The 26,096-nt window shown below is 44.4% G+C and overlaps 1 protein-coding gene and 1 long non-coding RNA gene across 11 annotated transcripts in view; one reads left to right on the forward strand and one right to left on the reverse strand.

Annotated features, from left to right (window-relative positions):
* Positions 1–26,096, reverse strand: part of TDRD12 (tudor domain containing 12) — a 72,229-nt gene that overhangs the window by 35,983 nt on the left and 10,150 nt on the right. For 9 of the 10 annotated variants that reach the window (XM_045046533.1, XM_006941462.5, XM_045046532.1 and 6 more), the window contains 9 exons: positions 25,385–25,521; positions 23,630–23,749; positions 20,899–20,954; positions 19,599–19,684; positions 14,192–14,381; positions 13,318–13,410; positions 4,507–4,604; positions 3,622–3,698; positions 1,097–1,177 (listed from right to left, as the gene is read on the reverse strand). In XM_045046533.1, the coding sequence (XP_044902468.1) occupies positions 1,097–1,177; positions 3,622–3,698; positions 4,507–4,604; positions 13,318–13,410; positions 14,192–14,381; positions 19,599–19,684; positions 20,899–20,954; positions 23,630–23,749; positions 25,385–25,521 (938 nt within the window). The remainder of the gene's footprint in view (positions 1–1,096; positions 1,178–3,621; positions 3,699–4,506; positions 4,605–13,317; positions 13,411–14,191; positions 14,382–19,598; positions 19,685–20,898; positions 20,955–23,629; positions 23,750–25,384; positions 25,522–26,096) is intronic. The other variant, XM_045046534.1, reaches the window with a different exon arrangement.
* LOC123382324 lies at positions 84–21,537 on the forward strand. Its single transcript, XR_006590540.1, has 3 exons — positions 84–282; positions 14,306–14,425; positions 20,953–21,537. It is a non-coding gene; the product is annotated as an uncharacterized LOC123382324 (long non-coding RNA).

Genomic DNA, 26,096 nt, shown 5'->3' on the forward strand with positions numbered 1-26,096 from the left:
GCTGCCTCCCCCCTTCTTTGCTGTGATCTTAAACCACTTTAAGTTTCCCTGCAACACGGAGGAACTGTTGGAATAACTGACAGGTCTAATCAATGAGTTCTAAGTAAAGGGCATTTAGCCCAAGAGAAGATACAACCCTCCAATACAAAAATAAAGGGCAACCGAGTATCTCAGGGTTAATTTATTAACTATAATTTAATGTAATCAAAGGAATGAGCAGCACGGATAATTCAAGGTCTCCTGTTCCAGGGAAAACCACCACGTGCGACCCACGGCTTGCAGGTATCAGGGTGGAGGGATGCCCATGGCTTTCGGGACATCAACACAGGGGCACTAACAGCCACCCCCACATCTGTGGGCCCCAGGGCAGCCTTTGGAGCCCCCGGGCCCGGAGCTGTGTGGGGCGCTCCTGCTGGGTGAGAGGGTGTTACGGGGCCCAAGGGTGGGCTCCGGGAGGCGGGCACAGTCAACACCCTCTCCCCAGGCATCCCAGGCCAATCAGTGGATACAGTGCGCCTGACCCACTTCTGAACGGTCGTAAATTCCTTGTCACTCTGGTGGCTTCAGAGCAGCTAGTTACTTGGAGTATAAGGGTGTTTTCAGGCTGGGGTGGTGAGAAATCGTAAAAATGGGTAGGAAAACGTTTTGTGGAGTAAATAAGTATAAAATGAAGTCACAACTCTATTATTAACTTGTTGGTGAATACTCTGTGAATCTGGCAAGACAAAAAACCCCACAAAAACTCAGTTCCATGCTGCAAAAGAGTAGCTTCTCCGGCAGGTGGAAGGCCTCTTTACCACAGAGAAGTGGGAAGAAAGCAAACATTAATCCATATAAAATCGACGGCCCCAAAGATCAACCGTATCTGATTTGTTTCTTAAAACAGTTTACTTCATCAAGAGGACAAGGAAGGGGAGGCAAAAAAAAAAACAAACAAAAAAACCCTTCAAAGTTAGTTACACATGCAGCCAGTGCATGTATATTTTCTAAGTGGGATCACAGGTTTGAATAATAAAATCATACATAAATTCCTCCTGCTTATAATTGCATTACAATTACTTCGATAAAAAGTGCAGACCAAGGAAAAAACTCATACTTCACACAGCCATTCTTCTCATTGTGTTCTTTCTTCTCGGCCAACCTGAGTGGCTTCTTACTTGGCTTCTGACATAAAGTGCTAGAAACCAAAAAACATTCATTAGAATCTCTGAGCCCATTAACCCCAATCCTGAAAATGCCTTTCTTTTCGGGGAGAAAACTCACCAAGGAGCACTGAGGAGTGAGTTGCTCCACATACATAGATCTATTTCTGTGCGAACTGCTGCTTAGCCCTAAGCATCGTCTAAGGATGAAGGCCCCACTGGGGCACAGCCTGTGTCTCCACAGGCCAGGAACTCCACAGGAAGTACAGAATCACAGGGGAGAGAAGTCAAAACGTGCAAACCACCAAAATCATGGAGAGCTCTCTGGGCTTTTACCTTCCCATCTCCTGGCGCTGGCCCGAGGCTGGCCTGAGATGCGGAATTGCACAGTGGATGTCAACACCAAACACTGAGAGAAACCTTCTATTTCAAGCCAGAGCAGGAGCCATTCGCCAGACAGGGTAATCACGACTGAGTTTCTCTTGTCCCTTTTTCTCTCCCAACCCTGTCCCAAGGCCGGTTCCAATCAGGCAGCTGCAGTGGCAGAGGCAGCACCAGTACCCCAAACCCCGGGGGGAAACCCCCTCCCACTTCCTCTAGAGGACCTGGGAAACGGGACCTGTAGTCCAAAGATGCAGGGGAAACCTTCATCTTTTTCCTCTCCTGTTTCTGCTGCTGTTTTGCCCCATAAGTGGCCTTAAACACACAGAACTGCATGGCCATTTCTCCACGAAAAGCAATCTACCTGGACAGAGGCCCGGGGACAGGGCCTCTAGAGCATCTAGAAAATGGTGAATGTGAGGAAAATCCCGGAAAAAAGAGAGAGTGTACCACAGGGAGGGCATTCCCCATTTCTATTTATGACCCAACACGAGCTGGGCTTGCCCCAAGTTGAGCACATTCAGAACAGCTGGAAAACAGAGTAGCAGTCACCACCCACAGAAACTGAGACCGAATCTGTGGCCTGAACAAAGGGAGTTGCTGACTTCCTGCTAAAATAAACAACAAAAACAACAAGGTCAACGTTCTCCAGAGGATTTAAAAAGAAATCAGTCTCACACTATAATATTCAAAATATCCAGAACAGAGTACACAATACACAAAGAATCAGGAAAACCACATCAATTGTCAACAGAAAAGATTATCAGTAGGTATGACCCCCAAGATGGCTCAGAAATGGGAACTGTCATATACTATTATAACCACAGTCCATAAGAGAAGGAGGGGTGACACTCCTAAGTGGAACGATAAAAAGTTATCAGCAAAGACTTTAAAAAATATATTTTAAAAAGGCAAGGGCGGGGGGGGTGCCTGGGTGAATCAGTCAGTTAAGCATCTGACTTTGGCTCAGGTCATGATCTCACTGTCTATGAGTTCGAGCCCCGTGTCGGACTCTGTGCTGACAGCTCCGAGCCTGGAGCCTGCTTCGGATTCTGTGTCTCCCTCTCTCTCTGCCCCTCCCCTGCTCGCATTCTGTCTCTGTCTCTGTCTCTGTCTCTCTCTCTCTCTCAAAAATAAATAAGCATTATTAAAATCTTTTTAAGTTCTCAGCAAAGAAATATAAACTATAAAAAAATTCCAAATGAAAATTTTAGAACTGAAAAATACATCAAATTTAAAAGTTCACCAGATGGTGAAATTCAGCAGGATGGAGATAAAACAAGACTGAATTAAGTTAAAGATAGATCAGAAGAATTATTAATCTGAAGAACAGCAAGAAAAAAAGGTTGAAAAAAATGAGCAGAGTCTCAGGGACCTTTTGGACAGTATCAAAAAGTGTGACATTTGTCTCATCAGGGTCTCAAAAGGAGAGGAGAAAGAGACGGGTGGGTGCAGAAACTCTATCTGTGGAATAGCAGCCACACACGCTCCAAATCTGATGAAAGACAGAAACTTACAAATGAAAAGCCGTAATGAGCCCCGAACATGAGAAACAGGAGGGAAACTACACCCATGCACATCATAATTAAATTGCTCAAACCAGAAACAGAGAAAATCTCAAAAGCAGTCAAAGGAAAAAGACGTGTTGCAAACAGAGGAACAACGAAAAAGGTGACAGGAGGATTTGCAACGGGAACGATGCGGCAAGCAGAGAGTACAGCAGTATCTTTAAAACACAGGGGGGGAAATTCGTCAGCCTAGAATCTATACTTAGCAAAAATACTTTTTTTTCAAAACCAAAGCTGAAATAATTTTTCCAGACATACAAACACTGAGAAGAATTCATTATCATCAGACTCACAATACAAGATAATAGTGAAGGAAGTCCTTCAGGGAAAAGGCAAGTGATGCCAGATGGAAATCTGGATCCACACAAAGAGTGAAAAGCACTGATAGTAACTATGAAGGTAAATCAAAGCTTCCAGGGCCAGTCTTTATTGAAATTGGCTCCTTTCCTATCATCAATCTGACAGAACACAGTGTAAGACAGTATTACACTTATGTATCTATCCAATTACACTGAATTTTCAAATCATACCTTGCTGCCGGTGTATCTGGCTCAGCGTATATGGTTATTCCCCTCTTCGTTGGCCAGTACGCTGAAGATTCAGCACACTGTAAAAAAAAGAATATGTATGCAAGCAAGATATATATTCTTTTTTTTAAAACAATTTTTTAATTGTTTTTTAACGTTTATTTATTTTCGAGACAGAGAGAGACAGAGCATGAACGGGGGAGGGTCAGAGAGAGAGGGACACACAGCATCTGAAACAGGCTCCAGGCTCTGAGCTGTCAGCACAGAGCCCGATGCAGGGCTCGAACTCACAGACTGTGAGCCGAAGTCGGACGCTCAACCGACTGAGCCACCCAGGCGCCCCAAGATACATATTCTTAAGGAACCAAAATTCCATGGGAAATCCTCTCATAACAACCATCCCAGATAATTTTCAGGCAACACAGACACAGAGAGACAAAGAACTGGAAAACTGGGGGGATTATGCCATTGCTATAACCACTAGATTAAAGTGTCCAAGTAGCAAGCAGCTGGCACTTCCGATACTCAGTATTTCAAATGTCCTGTAATTATTTCACTTGTCTTCTCAAAGGAACTGGAAGGACGGGTTAGACTTACTTAACTATTAGAATGTCCCGTAATCTCAGGTTTTCACACCCTTGCTAAACGAGCATAAACACCCAATTCTGTACAGAAGCCACGAGGCCAGGAACAAGAAGGAAGTTGCAGTTATCTTGTTCTTTAGAAACAGAGCAAATTCACAAACCGTATTTTTTCCTGAAAAAATCACTATCATAGCCAAGGATTTCCTACTAGAAAATATACTTTTGGTTCCTAGATTTCAAAGGAGACTATTCTAAAATTAACATTATATGAACTTTGTACCTAATGAATATTTAAAAACACAACCTTATTTATATCTTTCAAAGAGATGCGCTGTTGTTTCATTTCAGATTTTTTTTTAGGTGAACCTCTCAATGAATCCATATTACATTTTACACTTTTATCTGCAAAATAAAAAGTGATAAAAGAGCTTAGAAAGTACTATTAATAGAAAATAGGACACAAAGGAGAATTTTTACCATACTATTATAAAATCTTAATACATGAAATTATTATAGAATAGGGTTTTACACTGAACCTTGAGGGGATTAAATTTTTAAAATCTCGTTTCAACCCTTATCACGTAAAAAAAAAAAGTTTAAATAATTCTTCTACTGGCTTACTAACAATTGGACATAATTTACTTTCCCCACTTGGTGGACTATATTTTTCGAAGAGGGCCACAACATGTCCCCCAACACATGTGCTCTTCTTAGAGTGTGACACTAACACCTGTCCCATTGACAGATGGGCTCTGTATTCCCTTCTCATGAGCCTGGGGGGTGGGGAGCTGTAAACGACACAGAAGTGGTGTTATGAGACTTCTAAAGCTAGACGGCGAAAATGCCACATACTAATGACCAGTTCTCCTAGATGCTCACTTTCTTTTTTTTTTTAAATATGAAATTTATTGTCAAATTGGTTTCCATATAACACCCAGTGCTCATCCCAACAGGTGCCCTCCTCAATACCCATCACCTACCCTCTCCTCCCTCCCACCCCCATCAACCCTCAGTTTGTTCTCAGTTTTTAAGTCTCTTATATTTCAGCTCCCTCCCTCTCTAGCCTTTTTTTTTTCCTTCCCCTCCCCCACGGTCTTCTGTTAAGTTTCTCAGGATCCACATAATAATGAAAACATATGCTATCTTTCTCTGTATGACTTATTTCACTTAGCGTAACACTCTCCAGTTCTATCCACGTTGCTACAAAAGGGCATATTTCATTCTTTCTCATTGCCACATAGTACTCCATTGTGTATATAAACCACAATTTCTTTATCCATTCATCAGTTGATGGACCTTTAGGCTCTTCCCATAATTTGGCTACTGTTGAAAGTGCTGCTATAAACATTGGGGTACAAGTGCCCCTATGCACCAGCACTCCTGTATCCCTTGGGTAAATTCCTAGCAGTGCTATTGCTGGGTCATAGGGTAGGTCTATTTTTAATTTTTTGAGGAACCTCCACATTGTTTTCCAGAGCAGCTGCACCAGTTTGCATTCCCACCAACAGTGCAAGAGGGTTCCCGTTTCTCCACATCCTCACCAGCATCTATAGTCTCCTGATTTGTTCATTTTAGCCACTCTGACTGGCGTGAGGTGGTATCTGAGTGTGGTTTTGATTTGTATTTCCCTGATGAGGAGCGACATTGAGCATCTTTTCACGTGCTTGTTGGCCACCTGGATGTCTTCTTTAGAGAAGTGTCTATTCACATTTCCTGCCCATTTCTTCACTGGATTGGTTTTTGGGTATGGAGTTTGGTGAGCTCTTTATAGATTTTGGATACTAGCCTTTTGTCTGATATGTCATTTGCAAATATCTTTTCCCATTCCATTGGTTGCCTTTTAGTTTTGTTGCTTGTTTCCTTTGCAGTGCAGAAGCTTTTTATCTTCATGAGGTCCCAATAGTTCATTTTTGCTTTTAATTCCCTTGCCTTTGGGGATGTGTCAAGTAAAAAATTGCTGCGGCTGAGGTCAAAGAAGTTTTTTCCTGTTTTCTCCTCTAGGGCTTTGATGATTTCCTGTCTCACATTCAGGTTCTTTATCCATTTTGAGTTTGTTTTTGTGAATGGTGTAAGAAAGTGGTCTAGTTTCATCCTTCTACATGTTGCTGTCCAGTTCTCCCAGCACCATTTGTTAAAGAGACTATCTTTTTTCCATTGGATATTCTTTCCTGCTTTGTCAAAGATTAGTTGGCCATACTTTTGTGGTCTAGTTCTGGGGTTTCTATTCTATTCCATTGGTCTATGTGTCTGTTTTTGTGCCAATACCATGCTGTCTTGATGATTACAGCTTTGTAGTAGAGGCTAAAGTCTGGGATTGTGATGCCTCCCACTTTGGTCTTCTTCTTCTCTAAAATTACTTTGGCTATTCAGGGTCTTTTGTGGTTCCATACAAATTTTAGGATTGCTTGTTCTAGCTTCGAGAAGAATGCTGGTTCAATTTTTATTGGGATTGCACTGAATGTGTAGATAGCTTTGGGTAGTATTGACATTTTAACATTTATTCTTCCAATCCATGAGCACGGCATGTTTTTCCATTTCTTTGTATCTTTTTCAATTTCCTTCATCAGCTTTCTATAGTTTTCAGCATACAGATCTTTTACCTCTTTGGTGAGGTTTATTCCTAGGTATTTTATGCTTCTTGGTGCAACTGTGAATGGGATCAGTTTCTTGATTTGTCTTTCTCTTGCTTCATTATTAATGTATAAGAATGCAACTGATTTCTGTACATTGATTTTGTATGCTGAGATTTTGCTGAATTCATGTATGAGTTCTAGCAGACTTTTGGTGGAGTCTATCGGATTTTCCATGTATATCATGTCATCTGCAAAAAGTGAAAGCTTAACTTCATCTTTGCCAATTTTGATGCCTTTGATTTCCTTTTGTTGTCTGATTGCAGATGCTAGAACTTCCAACACTATGTTAAACAACAGCAGTGAGAGTGGACATCCCTGTTGTGTTCCTGATCTCAGGGAGAAAGCTCTCAGTTTTTCCCCATTGAGGATGATATTAGCTGTGGGCTTTTCATAAATGGCTTTTATGATGTGTAAGTATGTTCCTTCTGTCCCGACTTTCTCGAGGGTTTTTATTAAGAAAGCTTGCTGAATTTTGTCAAATGCTTCTTCTACACCGATTGACAGGATCATATGGTTCTTATCTTTTCTTTTATTAATGTGACGTTATCACGTTGATTGATTTGCAAATGTTGAACCAGCCCTGCAGCCCAGGAATGAATCCCACTTCATCATGGTGAATAATTCTTTTTATATGCTGTTGAATTCGATTTGCTAGTATCTTACTGAGAATTTTTGCATCCATATTCATCAGGGATATATATTGGCCTGTAGTTCTCTTTTTTTGCTGGGTCTCCGTCTGGTTTAGGAATCAAAGTAATGCTGGCTTCACAGAATGAGTCTGGAAGTTTTCCTTCCCTTTCTATTTTTTGGAACAGCTTGAGAAGGATAGGTATTATCTCTGCTTTAAATGTCTGATAGAATTCCCCTTGGAAGCCATCTGGTCCTGGACTCTTATTTGTGGGAGATTTTTGGTAACTGATTCAATTTCTTCGCTGGTTATGGGTCTGTTCAAGTTTTCTATTTCTTCCTGTTTGAGTTTTGGAAGTGTGTGGGTGCTCAGGAATTTGTCCATTTCTTCCAGGTTGTCCAGTTTGTTGGCATATAGTTTTTCATAGTATTCCCTGATAATTGCTGGTTATTTCTGAGGGATTGATTGTAATAATTCCATTTTCATTCATGATTTTATCTATTTGGGTCATCTCCCTTTTCTTTTTGAGAAACCTGGCTAGAGGTTTAACCATTTTGTTTATTTTTTCAAAAAACCAACTCTTGGTTTCGTTGATCTGCTCTACAGTTTTTTTAGATTCTATATTGTTTATTTCTGCTCTGATCTTTATTATTTCTCTTCTTCTGCTGGGTTTAGGCTGCCTTTGCTGTTCTGCTTCTATTTCTTTTAGGTGTGCTGTTAGATTTTGTATTTGGGATTTTTCTTGTTTCTTGAGATAGGCCTGGATTGCAATGTAATTTCCTCTCAGGACTGCCTTCGCTGCATCCCAAAGCGTTTGGATTCTTGTATTTTCATTTTCATTTGTTTCCATATATTTTTTCATTTCTTCTCTAATTGCCTGGTTGCCCCATTCATTCTGTAGTAGGGCGTTCTTTAACCTCCATGCTTTTGGAGGTTTTCCAGACTTTTTCCTGTGGTTCATTTCAAGCTTCATAACATTGGTTTAAAAGTGTGCATGGTATGATCTCAATTATTTTATACTTACGAAGGGCTGTTTTGTGACCCCGTATGTGATCTATCTGGGAGAATGTTCCACGTGCACTCAAGAAAAAAGTATATTCTGTTGCTTAAATATATCTGTCAAGTCCATCTGATCCAGTGTATCATTCAGGGCCCTTGTTTCTTTATTGATCCTATGTCTAGATGATCTATCCATTACTCTAAGTGGAGTATTAAAATTCCCTGCGGGGGCGCCTGGGTGGCGCAGTCAGTTAAGCGTCCGACTTCAGCCAGGTCACGATCTCGTGCTCCGTGAGTTCGAGCCCCGCGTCAGGCTCTGGGCTGATGGCTCAGAGCCTGGAGCCTGTTTCCGATTCTGTGTCTCCCTCTCTCTCTGACCCTCCCCCGTTCATGCTCTCTCTGTCCCAGAAATAAATAAACGTTGGAAAAAAAATTTAAAAAAAATTCCCTGCAATTACCACATTCTTATCAGTAAGATTGCTTATGTTTGTGATTGTTTTATATATTTGGGGGCTCCTGTATTCGGCACATAGACATTTATAATTGTTAGCTCTTCCTGATGGATAGACCCTGTGATTGTTATATAATGCCCTTCTTCCTCTCTTGTTACAGCCTTTAATTTAAAATCTAGTTTGTCTGATATAAGTATGGCTACTCCAGCTTTCTTCTGACTTCCAGTAGCATGATGATAGTTCTCCATCCCCTCACTTTCAATCTGAAGGTGTCCTCAGGTCTAAAATGAGTCCCTTGTAGACAGCAAATAAATAGGTCTTGTTTTTTTATCCATTCTGATACCCTATGTCTTTTGGTTGGAGCATTTAGTCCATTTACATTCAGTGTTATTACAGAAAGATACGGGTTTAGAGTCATTGTGATGTCTGTAGGTTTCATGCTTGTAGTGATGTCTCTGGTACTTTGTGGTCTTTGCAACATTTCACTCACGGAATCCCCCTTAGGATCTCTTGTAGGGCTAGTTTAGTGGTGATGTATTCCTTCAGTTTTTGTTTGTTTGGGAAGACCTTTATCTCTCCTTCTATTCTGAATGACAGACTTGCTGGATAAAGGATTCTCAGTTGCATATTTTTTCTGCTCATCACATTGAAGATTTCCTGCCATTCCTTTCTGGCCTGCCAAGTTTCAGTAGATAGGTCTGTCACTAGTCTTATCGGTCTCCCTTTATATGTTTATCCTTAGCTGCTTTCAGAATTTTCTCTTTATCCTTGTATTTTGCCAGTTTCACTATGGTATGTCATGCAGAAGATCGATTCAAGTTACGTCTGAAGGGAGTTCTCTGTGCCTCTTGGATTTCAATGCCTTTTTCCTTCCCCAGATCAGGGAAGTTCTCAGCTATGATTTGTTCAAGTACACCTTCAGCCCCATTCTCTCTCTCTTCCTCTTCTGGAATTCCTATTATACGGATATTGTTGCGTTTGATTGCATCACTTAGTTCTCTAATTTTCCCCTCATACTCCTGGATTTTTTTATCTCTCTTTTTCTCAGTTTCCTCTTTTTCCATAATTTTATCTTCTAATTCACCTATTCTCTCCTCTGCCTCTTCAATCCGAGCTGTGGTCACCTCCATTTTACCTTGCACCTCATTTATAGCATTTTTTAGCTCCTCATGACTATTTCTTAGTCCCTTGATCTCTGTAGCAATAGATTCTCTGCTGTCCTGTATACTTTTTTCAAGCCCAGCGATTAATTTTATGACTGTTATTCTAAAATCTGGTTCTGTTATATTGCTTAAATCGTTTTTGATCAATTCGTTAGCTGTCGCTACTTCCCGGAGTTCCTTTTGAGGAGAATTCTTCCGTTTCATCACTTTCGATAGTCCCTGGGGTGGCGCGGAACTGCAGGGCACATATATAAAATACACATATAAAATACACATATAAAATACAGATGTAAACATACGTAGGCACATGTACACATATTCCTCAGCTCCGTCCACGGAAGGGCCTGGGCGCAGTAATACCCCCAACAGAAACGAACACCCCTAGCTCCCAGATCTTGGTTTCAAAATGCCACTCTCCATGAAAAAAAGCCAGGGCAACTTGGAGAAATGGTGGATTCCAGGGTTTCGAATAGGAATCGACACTAACATGAATTAATGAATAAAAAGGAATGACATACTTATGCCTCATGATAGCTGCCTACAAAGTATTTACACGGTGAAGAGTAGCTTTCAGTGGAGAAGCCTGGCAGACGCTACCTTAATTAAGCAATCAAAGGATACGATTCATCAGTCATGGGACAAATCAAAGTTTTGTGTCACCTGGTTAAGATGGGATAAGCTGAACACAGCATCCTCTTTTGAGGTATCCCTGCCACAGGTGCATCAGCTGAAACTTATGACAAAAACACCCACTACAATTGAGAGAGTCTACAAAACGACTGGTCTATAGTCTTCAAAGGTGTCAAGGTCAGGAAAGTCAAGGGAAGACTTGAGAAACTATTCCAGGCTGAAGGAGAAGGAGACGTAATCGCCCAAGCACAATAAAGAATGGCGAGCCACACCCTCTGCCATAAAGAAATGGCAGGACGAGTGGCCAAACCTGAATGGTGCCTGAGGCTTACATGATCTCGATATGTCAATGTTAAGTTTCTGATTTTTCTGGCTGTATTGTGAATATCTTTGAGAATACCTTTGTTTCTAGGAAAAAGACACTCAAGTACTGGGGAGCGATCCAGTCAGCAACTTAATTCTCACGTGCTTTTGAAAGACACTTCTCTGTCAAGCTCTCTAACTTTTCTGTAAGTCTGTGATTATCCTAAAATAAAAATCTCACTGAGAAAATGGATGTAAGCCCCATGAAAACAGAGACCTGTTTCCTTCCCTGAGTCCCTAGAATAGTCCTGACACCTAAGTGGTAATGACCATCTGATGAATAAATACACATGGGTCAGGGGTGTGAGCTAGTCTGTCACCGAAGTCAAGACAGTCTGTCTAGAACTGATAAGCCTAGAAATAGTAAATTAATCGTAACTGTTTCAAAATTTGGAAATAACTGCCAAAATAAATAGCTAAGGGGTAAGATAAAGGCTTGCCTCTAATGAATGGCCTAGGGTGAGGAGAGGTTGGAAAGAGAAAATTACTTTCCATTACTCCTGTACTATTTGACTGTTTAAGCAAGTATTAACAAAATATTGTACTTTCATTTAAAAAATGTAAGGCAACTTCAAGGAGAAGTACCAAAAATTAATTAAAATACAATTGAGGGACATCTGGGTGGTTCAGTTGGTTAAACTTCTGACTTTGGCTCAGGTCACGATCTCATGGTTCATGAGTTCGAGCCCTGTGTTATGCTCTGCGCTGACAGCTCAGAGCCTCAAGCCTGCTTCAGATTCTGTCTCCCTCTCTCTCTGCCTCTCCCCTGCTCATACTCTCTCAAATAAACAAACAAACAAACAAACTTAAAAAAAATACAGTTGAAATACCACCTCACTATGATCACAGGGAAAAGGAAATCTTTGCTTGGACAAGTAATATCTAATAATTTTGTTTTTCACATGACAACCAGTGACATCTCACATTAGCATTTCTTTAGTTTACCATCAATCTTTTCCTTTTCAAAGACATGCATAGTCCATTACAACACTGACTACAATAAGGAAAAAATGGGAAACTGTTATTGTCCGGCAATCCGGGGCTACTTAAAACAACAATGATCTATCCATATGACGGAAAACTGTGCAGTGATTAAGCATAACGTCAAATGCCTGGTATTTTCCTACTCTGGTAGAAATGGGCACATATTTTTACTTCCATTTGTATTTCTTCCATCAGTAAAAGGGGCTCCTTTCAGCAGGAATTCTCATCTGGGATCCCAGCAGGAAGCACATCACAACACGGGGTGGGGGCCACGTGTGCCCGAGTCTGCCACAGGCCAGGCGCTGGGCCACATACGCTCTGTATGGGAGTAATGGATGGGAACCGTGCCTCTCCATGACACATAGGAGGGAGGGACACTGATAACCCTCTCACGTCACAGCTCATACCTTTAACCCACATGATCCTGGACACATCTGACCTAGAAAGAAGTTCGCCCATATGTTAACCAAAACAGTACACAGAAGTTATGTGTAGTAGAGTCCCATTTCTGTAAGATAAAAATGGTATACACAATCTCAAAACTGGACACTCTGGAAAGAAAGACTCTGGAAACTCCTTAATAAGTGGCTATTAAAGATGGCAGGTTTTTAAAACTCTGCATATCTGTATCTCTCTATGATAAACAACATTACTGAAGTAATTAAAAATAACGCTAAACGTAGGGAATCACTTCATTGGCCACAGCTTTAACTTAGTTGAGGTTTACAATGTACGTGCATGAAACAACACTCCCATAGGTGTACATGTGCCTGACGTAAGAGGGAGTAAGTGGTGGAGGCACTGCCACAGGGGGTGAGCCAAGAATCAAAGAAGCTGGCAGATTCCGCTCTTGTCCAACATTTCCAACCCATTATGTACCTTGGAGACAGGGAACTAAAGACCGGGTATTTTCACCCTCACAAATGCCACTCATTTTTAGGTGAGCTGCTGCTTAAAAATTGCTCATAAACCCATATGGATACTCAGAGAACAAATAATAATCACTGGTATGGGGCTGGGCTTGAAAAAATCAGTTTTACGCATAATGCCTCTTATACATGCTGTTTACGTTACAATAAAATCCTCTAAGTAGGGACTGCACGGCAAATGATCTCTGCCAGCTTCGACATCATACACGGGTTCCGTGAAATTAAGAGAAAGAGAGAAAATTACCATAGCCCTTCTACACAACCCTTAATACTCTTTAGATAGTTGAGTGTTCTTTTACGCTGCCTATGAAATGCCACAAGCAAGTAAACTTACCCAGGATCACAGCAGTTGGCCCAAGGTCACCAACAACACCCTTGGGCCATGGATGCTGAAGAGACTGAGCCAGAAAAGTTAAACCATGTGAATCTGATGGAAAGAACACAATTCAGGATTAAAGCATGAAATAAACCCAAACTACAAATGCAAATTCACTGGCCTACTATTTCAGCTCTCGCTTTTGCTGGAAGGTCAGGGGGGACCTAACTTGGGGCAGGAAAGCAGAGTGAAGGAGCTAAGGAAAACGGAATTGAGAGAGAAACATTTAAAATTGTTTCCACTGTCCATCACAGACTCTTCTCAGGTTTCCCTGCTAATAAATAGCTCTTTTAAAACGTGTCTAAAATGGGGCGCCTGGGTGGCTCAGTACGTTAAGCATCCGACTTCGGCTTAGGTCATGATCTCACAGCTCGTGGGTTTGAGCCCTGCATCAGGCTCTGTGCTGACAGCTCAGAGCCTGGAACCTGTTTCAGATTCTGTGTCTCCTTCTCTTTCTGCCCCTCCCCTGCTCGCGCTTTGTCTAAGATAAACATAAAAAAAAAATTAAAAGTGTCTAAAATGGTAGGCATATGACCTTGTTTTAATAATATCTTTAAATTATGAATTTATGGACTTCTGAAAATGTACTTCCATGTTAATAAGAAATGGAGAATAGTTTTTTCCTGGTCTCATAAAAACAAACATCCTGTTGATAGGACCTCAAAACGTGCCACAAAATCACTAGGATTAAAGTTAAAATATTAAATTCAGAGTCCGAGTCTCTGCCTCCGTATAGGGAAAGTATGCACAGCTGACATCAGTTCAGTAAGATTCATACAAATAAGACAATTTAAAAAAAAAAAAAAACCCGTATCGATGAGGATGCACTCACTTTCCATTCCCTGAGAATCTTTTCCTTGCAAAAACATTGGCCAAAGAGTAAGCGCTGGATTGAGTTTACTGGAAAAGGATGCAGACTTTCTATTCAATCGTGGTTTCTCTACAGAATGAAGGTTTTTATTCTCCTTGGGTGATATGTAACGAGCAAAGTTCTTCGCAACCAGATCATCATTAACACAGACCTGCACAATTTTGGACGTTTCATGAATGAGACACATAGAGTCAAGTAAGTGACTGTTCAGAAAATATCCCCAACTTGACCCCAAATTTCAACCTTCAGAAAAAATTATTTTATAGGACATAATTTGATAGAAACCAATTTCTTGACTTTTGCCCTGGTGATGATGAACTAGGTATTTCTGACCAGCCCACCTGATAAGGAAAACAGTAAGAATCTGCACAAAATATAAGAAGTATCTTCGTGAAAGCACTGGAGAGCTAACATGACTTTGCCAAGCAGAGATCTGGGGGGTTGGCAAGACAAAGCACAAATCATCAAAGGAAAAACTGACAGGGGCGCCTGGGTGGGCCAGTCAGTCATGATCTCACGGTCCGTGGGAGTCCGGCTCTGTGCTGACAGTGTGGAGCCTGCTTGGGATTCTGTCTCTGCCCGTCCCCTGCTTGTGCACACAGACACGCACACATTCTCTCTCTAAAAATAAAGAAACTTTCAAATAAACTTTAAGAAGGAGAAACTGATAAGTAAGACTTTATCAAAATTTAACTTTTCCACTTCTCAAAAGATACTGTTAAGAGATAAAGAGCAGGGGCGCCTGGGCGGCTCAGTCGGTTAAGTGTCTGACTCTTACTTGTGGCTCAGGTCATGATCTCATGGTTCCTGGGATCAGGCCCCCTGCATCGGGCTCTGTGCTGACAGCCTGGAGCCTGCTTGAGATTCTCTCTCTCCCTCTTTCTCTGCCCCTTCCCCACTCATGTTCTCATAAATAAGTAAACAAACAAACAAAATTTTTAAAAAAGAGAGATGAGCAATCTACAGATAGGGAGAAAAAAAAATTTTTTAATGTTTACTTACTATTGAAAGAAAAAGAGCACAAGCAAGGGAGGGACAGAGAGAGGGAGACACCGAGTCTGAAGCAGGTTCCAGGCTCTAAGCTGTCAGCCCAGAGCCCAACGTGGGGCTTGAACTCATGAACTGTGAGATCATGACCTGAGTCGAAGTTGGAAGCAAAACTGACTGAGCCACCCAGGCACCCCAAGGAAATATTTTTAAAATTTTCTATCTGGATGGACATGCATCCAGAATATATAAAGAACTCTCAAAACTTAGTAAAAAGATGACAAATAACCCATTTTAAAAATGGGTAAAACACAATGGAATATTACTCGGCCATAAAAAAGGATGAGATTTTTGCTATTCGCAACACCACAGATGGACCTAGAGAGGGTATTATGCTAAGTGAAATAAGCCAGAAGACAAACACTGTATGATTTCACTTACGTGTCGAAAGTAAAAAGCAACAATAAACAAACAGCAGAAACAGAACCATAAATACAGAGACCTGACGGTTGCCAGAGGAGATGGGGGAGGGGGAAGGGGAAGGTACAACATGGGTGAAGGGGAGTAGGAGATACAGGCTTCCAGTTATGGAATGAAACAGTCACAAGGAAAAAAGGTTCACAGGGAATATAGTCAATGTTATTGTAATAGTGTTGCATGTGACAAATGGGAGCCACACTTGTGGTGAGCATAGCATGGTACAGGCTCATTAAATCACTATGTTGTACATCTCAAACTGACATAATGTTATGTATCAAATATATTTCCATTTAAAAAGTCATCAAAAATGGGCAAAATACCCAAATACTTCATCAAAGAAGATACATGGATTGCAACAGCATATGAAAAGATATGTAACATCATGAGTCATTAGGGAAAATGCACAGTTAAACCACAATGAGATACCACCACACGCCCGTCAAAGTGGCCAGACAAGTGTTGGAGAGGAAGTGGAGGAACCAGCGTCACACATTGTTCATGGAATTGTAAAATAGTTGATCCCTTTGGAAAACAACAGGCCATCTCTTAATACCTACACTACCACCCAGAAATTTGACTCCCACGTATTTATTTTCCCAAGAGAAATGAATGCATGGGTTCACAGGAAGAAGTGTACGTGAATAGTCATAGCAGTTTTTTTAACAGTCCCCAACGGTTCCCAAATTCAAATGTCCACCAAGAAGTGAACAGATAAACACACTGTAATATATCCAGACAACGGCAGAGTATTTGACAATAAAAGGGATAAGGTGGACATATGCTAAAATCATTCTGCTGAGTAAAAGAAGCCAGGTAAAAAAGAAAACACCCTGTGCTTCCTTAGAGAGCCGGAAAAGGGATGGTGGGTCCTGTGTTTCTTTTCCTGACAATTACGACCTCATGCACCCACTGTGAGTTCTCTCTGCTAGTAAGCATGCGTTCTGCACTCCCCGACCTTGAAGGAAGAACAACTTATCGTCTGCACACAACCACACAGAAGAAAAGAGACCTACTGGAAAAGCAAAAAGAAAGAAGTCGGTAAAGAACTCGTTCAAAGATGTTTTACAAGACTCGTCCAAGAGCCAACATTTTGTTACTTTTACCAAAGTGAAAAATAAGCAGTGAAATGTAAAAATAAGCAATGTGAAATTGACAAGGATGTGGGGGAAACCCAAAATGCACCACCAAGAGTAACAAGGGAACCTTACTGCAAATGAATAACATCATCACCAGGAAGAGGGCTGGGCAAGAAAACAGCCCACCTAAGTAACTTTGGAATAGCCGAAACAGTGTTTCGGCTGCACCTGTAAGGCTAAAAACAAACTTCTTTTTCATAGGAATGTGGGTGAGCAATTCCAGAATTACTCCATGCGAACACTAGCATTAATCAAACAAGTATGTGGTAGCTAACAAGAGGTTTCCCCGCTGTTGGGAACAGGTGTCACGATAAGAAACGGGGAGGGCCAGAAAGAAACCTGCGATGCCGGACTGGAATGAGAGATGCGGAGTTGTGTGTGCATGGACGAGCGAGCGCACGTGCACATACTTCCTAACTGTCTGCAGAGACGGCCTACAATCACTGGCCCCCGGGAGCCACAGAGCACACCTGGTGCCCTCGTCTTGCTATCTGAATACCATTCTTGTGCAAGCAGCAGCTGATTCCAGAGCTGGGCTGGAAGGGGACAAACTTGGCCTAGAGCACCTCATGGTACCAAAATGTAGAAAGTTTTCAACAGTGATGGGGTACACTGAGAGGACACGTAGGCCACTTTGAAGAAGCTGCTAATGGCCAAATCTGTGACGATTTGAGCAAGAAAATAAGGACAGCAATGGATTTATATCCCCTAGAGTAAAACAAACAGCCAAGAGTCCATACTAAGATAAATTACTGAATCAACTTAGTAAGTGGGGGGAGAAGGGCCAGTTCTTCTTTGCACAATTCCAATTAAAGAATGTGGAAGGCCTGGGGTGCCCGTGTGGCTCAGTCGGTTAAGTGTCCAGCTTCATTCAGCTCAGGCCACGATCTTGAGGTCCGGGAGTTTGAGCCCCGCGTCGGGCTCCGCGCCGGAAGCTCAGAGCCTGGAGCCTGCCTCGGATTCTGTGCTGCCCTCTCTCTCTCTGCCCCTGCCCCAGTCGTGCTCTGTCTCTGTCTCTCAAAAATGAATAAATGTTAAGGCAAATTTGTTTCAAAATGGAGAAGGCCTGACGCAAAAGGGGCAAGCACCACGGAAATAAGCACCGCAGGCCGGAATCACTGAGGCGTATCTGCGCAGCCCCAGGAGACCTCCCCGTAAGATACTTCACAATTCGAAAAGGAAAAAGCAGTAACTGCACAGGGCACACCCGGCGGACACCACCGCAACCAGGTGATGGAGGCGAGCCCGACGTCAACATCAGAAACCCCCTGCGAGGATGCAGACAAGGGCACGACGGTCACTTCTGTAACATTCTTGCCCCAAATGTACCACCTCAGTCTGATCACATCAGGCAAAGCCAAGTTGAGCAACGTTCTACAAAATAACGGGACAACACTCCACAAGTGTCAAGGTCTTAGAAGATGAGGAAAGACCGAGGAACTACCACCGACAGGAGGAGACTAAGGAGACAGCAGGAGATCCCGGATCAGGTCCTAGAGCAGAGAAAGCAATTTAGTGGGAAAACGGGAAAAACTCAAACTAGGTCCGTGGACTTGCCGAAACAGCATTTTAGGGGCATCTGGGTGGCTCCAGTCAGTTAAGCATTTGACCCTCGATTTGAGCTTAGGTCACGATCTCACGGTTCGTGGGTTTCAAGCCCTGTGTCAGCCTCTGGGCTTCTAGCGCCAAGCATCCTTACAATTCTCTCTCCCTCTCTCTCTGCCCCTCGCCCCCACTCGGCATGTGCATTTGCACTCTGTCTCAAAATAAAAATGTTTTAAATGTTTATTTATTTTTGAGAAAGACCGAACACGAGCAGGAGAGGGGCAGAGAGAAAGGAAGACACAGAATCCGAAGCAGGTTCCAGGCTCTGAGCTGTCAGCACAGAGCCCGACACGGGGCTTAAACTCACCAACTGTGAGATCACGACCTGAGCTGAAGTTGGACACCTAACCGACTGAGACACCCAGGCGCCCCGAAAATAAAATAAATCCACAGTTAAGATGCCTCCTGTTGCTCCATCTTTTTGCCCTGGGCCACCCTCCATAAGGGGGGCAGCCACCCTGATGGTAATGGCTGATAACGGGGGGTAGGGAGTTCACGTTATGCCCACCTCCTCCCTACTTAGGTTATCTCAATTTTCTAGGATGAGCACATATTACACATAGTGAGAAAATTATGGGTGGAAAAAAAGCAACGAACTCAAAGCCATACAAATATGTGTATTTATAAAAACTACGTCCTGGGGGGCACGTGGGTGGCTCAGTCAGTTAAGCATCTGATTCTTGCTTTTGGCTCAGATCTCACGGTTCGTGAAATGGAGCCCCAAGTTGGTCTCTGTGCTGACAGCAGGGAGCCTGATGCGGGGCTTGCGCTCATGAACCACGTGATCATAACCTGAGCCGAAGTCAGATGCTCAACAGACTGAGCCACCCAGGCACCCCAACTTTTTTATTTTCTTGAAGTTTATTTATTTTGAGAGAGAGCAAGAGCGTGCATGGGGGGGGGGGGGGAGGAGGGGCAGCAGCAGAAGAAGAGAGAGAATTCCAAGCAGGCTCCACGCTGGGCACGGTGCCTGATGTGGGGCCCCATCCCATGACCTGAGATCATGACCTGAGCCGAGATCAAGTTGGACACTTAACCGACTGGACCACCCCGGGGCCCCTACGTGTGAATGACATTCTTTTCCTTAGTGTTTACTCTTTATTAAAATAAAACATTTAGGTAACGACAAAACATTCTTCAAATGCAATTCTTTCACTTACTTTCTCGTTTTTTATGGTTACGTAAAGGTAGACCTCAAAAGTATCTTCTTCCACGGCGCACAATTTGGCTTCCACCTGGGTAGTTGCTAAACAGCATGAATGAACAAACGTAAAAGAGCTGATATTAAAAGTGTACTTGGAACAATCGTATTCCACCTATCAATCTGTGCTCACCACTTAGCATCACCCAGAGCCACCAGGGCTGCCGGCTTCCCCCCCAGGGGCGGTGGGTGGGCGGAGACCAAGGCTCTCCCCGCGTGGAATCAGCCACGCTTCCCCTGCCTGCGAACACCCTGAGCGGCTCTTGGCCCTCTTCCCTTCCGGTGCCTCCCAAATCCACTTCCCGCTCAGTCTCCCGCCTGAGTCACTCCACACTGCCGACGCCCCGGCAAACAGAGCTCCCGGCGCCTCTCTGAGACCCAAGAAGCCACGCTGCAGTTCCAGGCTTGGGCACCTTCAGGCCCCACGCGAAGTCCGTCACAAACGCGTTTCATTTCACAACTGTCACTGTCATTTCCAGGTGAGGAGACCGGGCTCAGAGAAGGCTGCAGGGCAGGATACAATCCCAGGAGCTCTGCTCCCTCCACACCTGTATCTCCTAGTGTCCCCCCCCCCCCGCCCCCCCCCCGTGGGCTCGCAAGGGCCCAAACTCCACAGCCGGAGACCTTCCCAACCTCTCCTGTCTCCCAGGCCCCAGCACCTGGCTCTCCCTTCGCCCAGACAGTGGGGCGGCACAGGGGAGGGGCCGGGACCCCAGCAGGCACCAGGCAGCAGCCCAGGCATTTCACCCCCACTTTTCCTCAGAACAGCTCTGGGAGGCAGGCATAGGCATTTGGCTCTTGACTGCCAGGGGTCAGGACAGACGTCACACGAGACTGTACTTTACGGTCGACAATACAAAGAGAGCACACTGTATAGCTTCTCTGAGACTGCTTATGCATCTTAAATAGGCAACAATGATCATTACACATCACTGAAAAAAGAGAGGCTTTCCATCAACTGCAGGTTTAGTGAAATGCACGGACATTTATTTTGTAGTGCACAGCTTCCATGCAAACCAAGGGGCAGGACTATTGTTGGGGAAGGGTCCCTCACCCGAACAGTCCCTTTCTCATTCTCCATGACTGATATCCACACCCACTCCCAAAATTTCAGGGGTGCAGAGTCACTGTGACACAGGGTGGACGGAGTTCCAGGTAACAGACGAACACGCACATCCTCAAACCCCCTCACCAACGGAAAGATAAACCCCCTGAGTGTCAGTTCAAAGCAGGCTGCGGTGATGATGCACCTGCCTTACCTTTCAGGATGTTCTGAAAGTACTGAATAGCTGCACTGTCCCACTTCTTGGCAGGTCTGGAACAGGAAAGAGATGCCACCTTATCAAACACAAATCTGAGGCTAGGACACCAACATCATTTTGTAAGTCACAAGCTGGACGTTTCTGACACTGCGTGGTGAACATATGACACGGATGCTGGGGAGCTCGGCCCCGGCTCTGGCTTTGGGGGTGACCATCCCAGCCACGCCCTGAAGGGGGCCCTCCTGCCACTGCCGCCTGCACCCAGTGCAGAACCTCACAGAGAACAGGCCCATCTTGGGCTTCCAGAGTGGCCGGTGCATCGCCTTCCCAACACCAGTGTCCCCAGTGACCTGGGACATATCTGTCTCCCCAGCCAGAACGCAAGCTCCCTGGGGCAGGGACGCTGTGTGTGCAGCACTCCACATGTGACTGGTTAGACCAATATGGCAAGAGCGGCTGGGGGAAAGCTGGCCATCGGTGCCTCACAGCCTCCGTCTCCCGCTTTCTACCTATCACCTTGCCCTTTCCTGTGCTTGCTTTGGAAAGAAAATCTAAGAAGAGCTGTAGGTGGTGGAAGACAAGGAGAAACCGGTATTTGGAAGCAAGGAACAAAAATAATGGAAGTAAAGGTAGAGTGACCAGTTTTCTGTCTCCGCTGGTTTGATTCCCCAGAGATGCCACCACCACGCTCCAGGGGCTGTTTTAAGGATCAAATGAGGTAACACACAAAGCACCTGGCCCCACGCCTGGGCTAAGATGTTGTTTTTACTAAAATAGATATTAAGCACATTACTTCAAGAAAATCACAAAGGGTTTCTGAAAGGAGGCAAAACAAAAATTTAAGACAGTGGTTCTAAAACCTTGCTACACACAAAAAATTACCTAGTAAGTTTTTAAGAATGAAAGAAAATGGCCCAAAAGAAAAATCGATCTAGGCTTTCACAGGTAAACCAATCATACAGTCTGTCTCTTTCTCTCACGCAAAAAATAACCACATGAAGAGATACCCAACTTTATAAGTTGGAAAAATACAAATTAAAAACAAAATACCATTTTTGCCCAGGAAACAAGCAAAAATTTAAAAAGCCTGGTGATAATTAACGTTGTACAGGAAAAGAGCACTCTATACCCCAGTGACGCGAGTATAAATTGCCAGGCCTCCTGGAGGACCATGTGACAAAATCTACAGAAACCGTAAAACACATATTGTCACAGACGTTCTAGGTGAAGCGCAAACACAAAGGTACCACGTGTGCCTGCACGGAGGGTGCGTCCAAGGCTGGGAAAGCTCCCTGAGGAGCACCACAGTGCTGGGAAGGTGGTGACCAGATGGGGAAGAACGAGATACAGTCTGCCTCTGAGGGACAGCTGGGAGTGGACAGACCCGCACCAAAGTCAGCCCTGGAGGGGAAGGAGCTCGCTGCTCTGGAAGTGGGACCGGGAGGAGGCAGGGGCTGCTGCTGCCTGTGGGACCCACTCTCCCACAGTCTCTGAGGCCAGAGCGGTGTGGGCTGTCCGCAGGGAGCCTGGCGGGGGCATCGGCAGGGACAAGATGGCTCAGCATCTACAGTGCAGCTTCTGACGCTAGCCACAGGGCGATGCACTCACCCTCTCAGGGAAACTGTAGGTGCTGGGGGTGCAGGGAGTGGGAATGGAGGGTCTCCACAGATCCCATGAAAGCATCCACAAGAAGAGTGGCTTCCAAGTTCAGAGAACACGATGCAACATCACCAGGACGTGTAAGTTAAGCCGGAACTGTGCTGGGCCTTACACTTTTTCTTCCCACAATGCCACAGTCCAGGGTGGGGGGGGGGTACCAGGTGGAAGGGCAGGGCTGCCTCAGGACCTCAGGTAGCACTTGGTCAAGACAGCAGAGACCGCAGCCATACCCCTGCCACAGTACTGCCCAGTGCAGGGACCCATCCTGCACAAATATTGGCAATGCGGCCCAACACTAGGAAAAAGAGGCAGAGGCGGGGGGTGGGGTGGGGTGGGTGATATGTGCACACGTACTGCCTGCGTGTACACATCTCCATACCCCTATGTTGCATACGCACATATCCGCATTCTCACAGCAATGTTCAGCGCACAGTGCTCTGGGAACACTCTAGCTGGCTCTCAAGACGGCAGTGGTTACGTACAGCAAACAGCCAGTTATGTTCACCACAGAAAGGCCAACAGTAGAAGGTAGTACGTTGTATTAGCAAAGAGCTTCAGCACACATTCTTCGGTTAAATTTGCAAATAAGGCAGTATGTTCTATTTTCATGAAAGGCTCCGCGCAAATGAACACATAGGAAGTGCTGAATGAGCTCTGCAAATTCAGAGCCTAGACAGGTCGCAGAGGCCTGGGTGGAGAGAGGGGCTGGAGAAAAATACAATGGGCAGTTGTTTTTTTTTTTTAAATACTCCATGAGCCTAACTTGGCAATGTTTCTCTTCACACTTAATTTCCTACTTTTTGTAACTTAAAAAAAAAAATCACAGAGCCCGGAGCTCAGGCTCGCCTATAAGCCCCTCAACTGCAGCCTCTGGAGACGCCCAGGGAATTCGGCCGCACAGCCAGGTGCCAGGTTCCACACATACCAACTCAGAAGATGCCTCCTGAGGAACAAAGAAGCCTCTAGAATCACTGAGCGCTACTCAAGGGGAAGAGACGCACTGTAACATCATCCACTTGATTTCGTGACTTTTACCCACGATTCAGCATCTGTTACAGGCGGTACTTACACAATTTCAGCGCTATCTTTGCAGAAGTCAATGTGTAACGTAACAGGTTTCGTGCAGTACAGTCTGAATTTTTTCGCACGGTAGGGAAGCTGCATAAAAGTTTCTACTGCAACTCGGATGCTTAAGAGCAAAACAGAAACAGTTCCATTACAAAGAAAACTTACATATAAAGTATTTCTTTAAAGTACACCAATGCAATTAACATACCTAAAATACACAAAAATCAATTCTTTGTTTCTAACAGAGCCCCCCAACAGCAGGAAGTGACTGGCAGACATCTGCTCAAGTCAGGGGGAGGGAAGTGGGTCTCAAGGTGGGGGTAAAGCACAGATACGTGACTAGCGTGTAGGTGGATATTCAGTGTATCTGTCGTTAAAACTTCATGGTGTGGGGGCGGGAGGTACCAGAAAAATGATGCCTAACATGCCTCCTCACACTAGGAAATAATGCACAATCCTGTGAAATCAATTCAAGATTTTTAAACATTAATTTCAACAGACAACCAGGATTATCTTTAAAGTTTCTGTAAATGAGCAGAAACTCATTGGGTTTTTTGAGGTGTTTTTATAATTAATGTTCATCAACGCTGCACAAAAGAGGGACTCAGATTTGATGAACACGTTGTTCAGCAGTTTCATTTCCATTCTTCAGGCAAACGACAGTCCACGTGCATCACCATTTCGACAGAAGCCGGTTCTCGATGCCCTGTATGGGCAGCCTCACCACGTCTTGTCTCAACCGTTCACAAAAAGGTGGCCGTCCTAACTGCCCCTCCAGTCTCCCTGTGCTCTGTTTAATCACAGGGCTCTCTTGCCCAAAACAAGCAAAACTGAAAACTCCAAACACTAAAAATCTTTCCAAAGAATTCAACACAACATTTGATTTTGTAACAATTCTGATTACTTATAAAGGTGCGGAATCACAAGCTAGAAAGGCATCTTTTTCTTAAATGTGCCAATTCCCAATGTCCGTTAAGTCCTTTAGCCATGAAACTCTTCCGCTCAAGATAAACCTCTCACTGCAACTAAAGTCTTTTGGAAGAAGGGTCCTCAAGTTAATTATCAAACCAATATCCTCTTACTCGGAGGCAGGAAACTATAAAAAAAAAAATTGCCACAAAGCCTCCTTGTTGATAGTGTTTTCTAACGAACTCTTAGTGGGTGGTCCTAGAGTCAATGAGGGCTCCTTCTCAACTGTTTCCCCACCTAATGTGACCGATGGTCACGCCCTTGCTCTGCTAAGTAAAATGACCAGGAATACTCAGACAGGTGCTCTAATCCCCCACAACCGGAGGCCGCACCACCACAGGCCCCCTCTGTGGGGACAAGATGACTCTCCACCTCCCTGAGGACCCACCCCATCACCTGACCACACTGAGAGGGGAGGCCAGGAAGGAAGGTGGAAGAAGGGCCCAGCTACCTGATGAATCCTCACTCTGCCCACTTGCTCTTACAATGACTGCACGTAGAACTGGAACCTGCAAGCCTTCCCTAGGGAAGCTAAAAAAAAATCCCAGTTTTGTGACCGGTATCCCCTTACTTTATTGACACTCTCCTTTAAAACTAATAGTGGTCTCCTTAAAAAGCGTAAGGCAAAATAAATACGTAGGTACTTTTTTGAGAGAGAGAGGGCGCAAGTGAGCAAGGAGCAGAGAGAGACAGAGAGAAGCGGGACTTGAACTCACGAACCACGAGATCTTGACCCGAGCCGAAGCCAGGTGCTTAAAGACTGAACCACCCAGGGGCCCATACGTACTTTTTAGATTTCACTGGGATGTACTTGGCAAAGTCCACCAGGAAGCACTCCGCCAGGTGATGGTCCGCCAAAGACACCAGCGACTTAATGACAGCCCTGCACCAGCACTTCAGTTCCTGGCAGTAAACCACACACACCTGCGAAGCAACCACTGCAGTGTGAAGACCTCGAGCGACGGAAGGGTACTCCCGCACCATCGCCACCTACACCTTCCCTCACAGGAGGAAGGCAGGTGTGGAGGCGGGGGCTGCCCACGCTAACCGCTGCTGGGCGGGGAACAAGAACACAGGACACCCGAGTCCTTTTTCCTTGCTTCTCTTAACTACGTTTTGACGCCTTAACCGGGGACAATTTTTTGAAAGGAAAGTGCATCGCTTTGCCTTCTCAAATCGGAAACAAAGCTTACAAATAGTTGTCAATGACACGGCTACGCCCCTGTGACACCGCGCCCCAGGCTCATCTTCCCCATCCTGCTTCCTGGGGCTTTTCCTGCTCTCCAACTTTGGTTCACTCTGTCACAACTGAACGTTGGCTCCAGGATGATGCGGACGTCTGTTTTCTGTACTGTCAGGTTTCCAGCACCTAGAACGGTGCCTGCCATGCGTTAAGTTTTCAAAAACCACCTAAACGCCTGCAGCCTGTTTTTAGGGAAACCGCCCTGCAGGAGTGATAGCCCCCTGGCACCCCGAACGTCCCACAGGACTGCTGGGCC

This window comes from Felis catus, chromosome E2, assembly GCF_018350175.1.
Source record: "Felis catus isolate Fca126 chromosome E2, F.catus_Fca126_mat1.0, whole genome shotgun sequence".
Classification (NCBI taxonomy): domain Eukaryota; kingdom Metazoa; phylum Chordata; class Mammalia; order Carnivora; family Felidae; genus Felis; species Felis catus.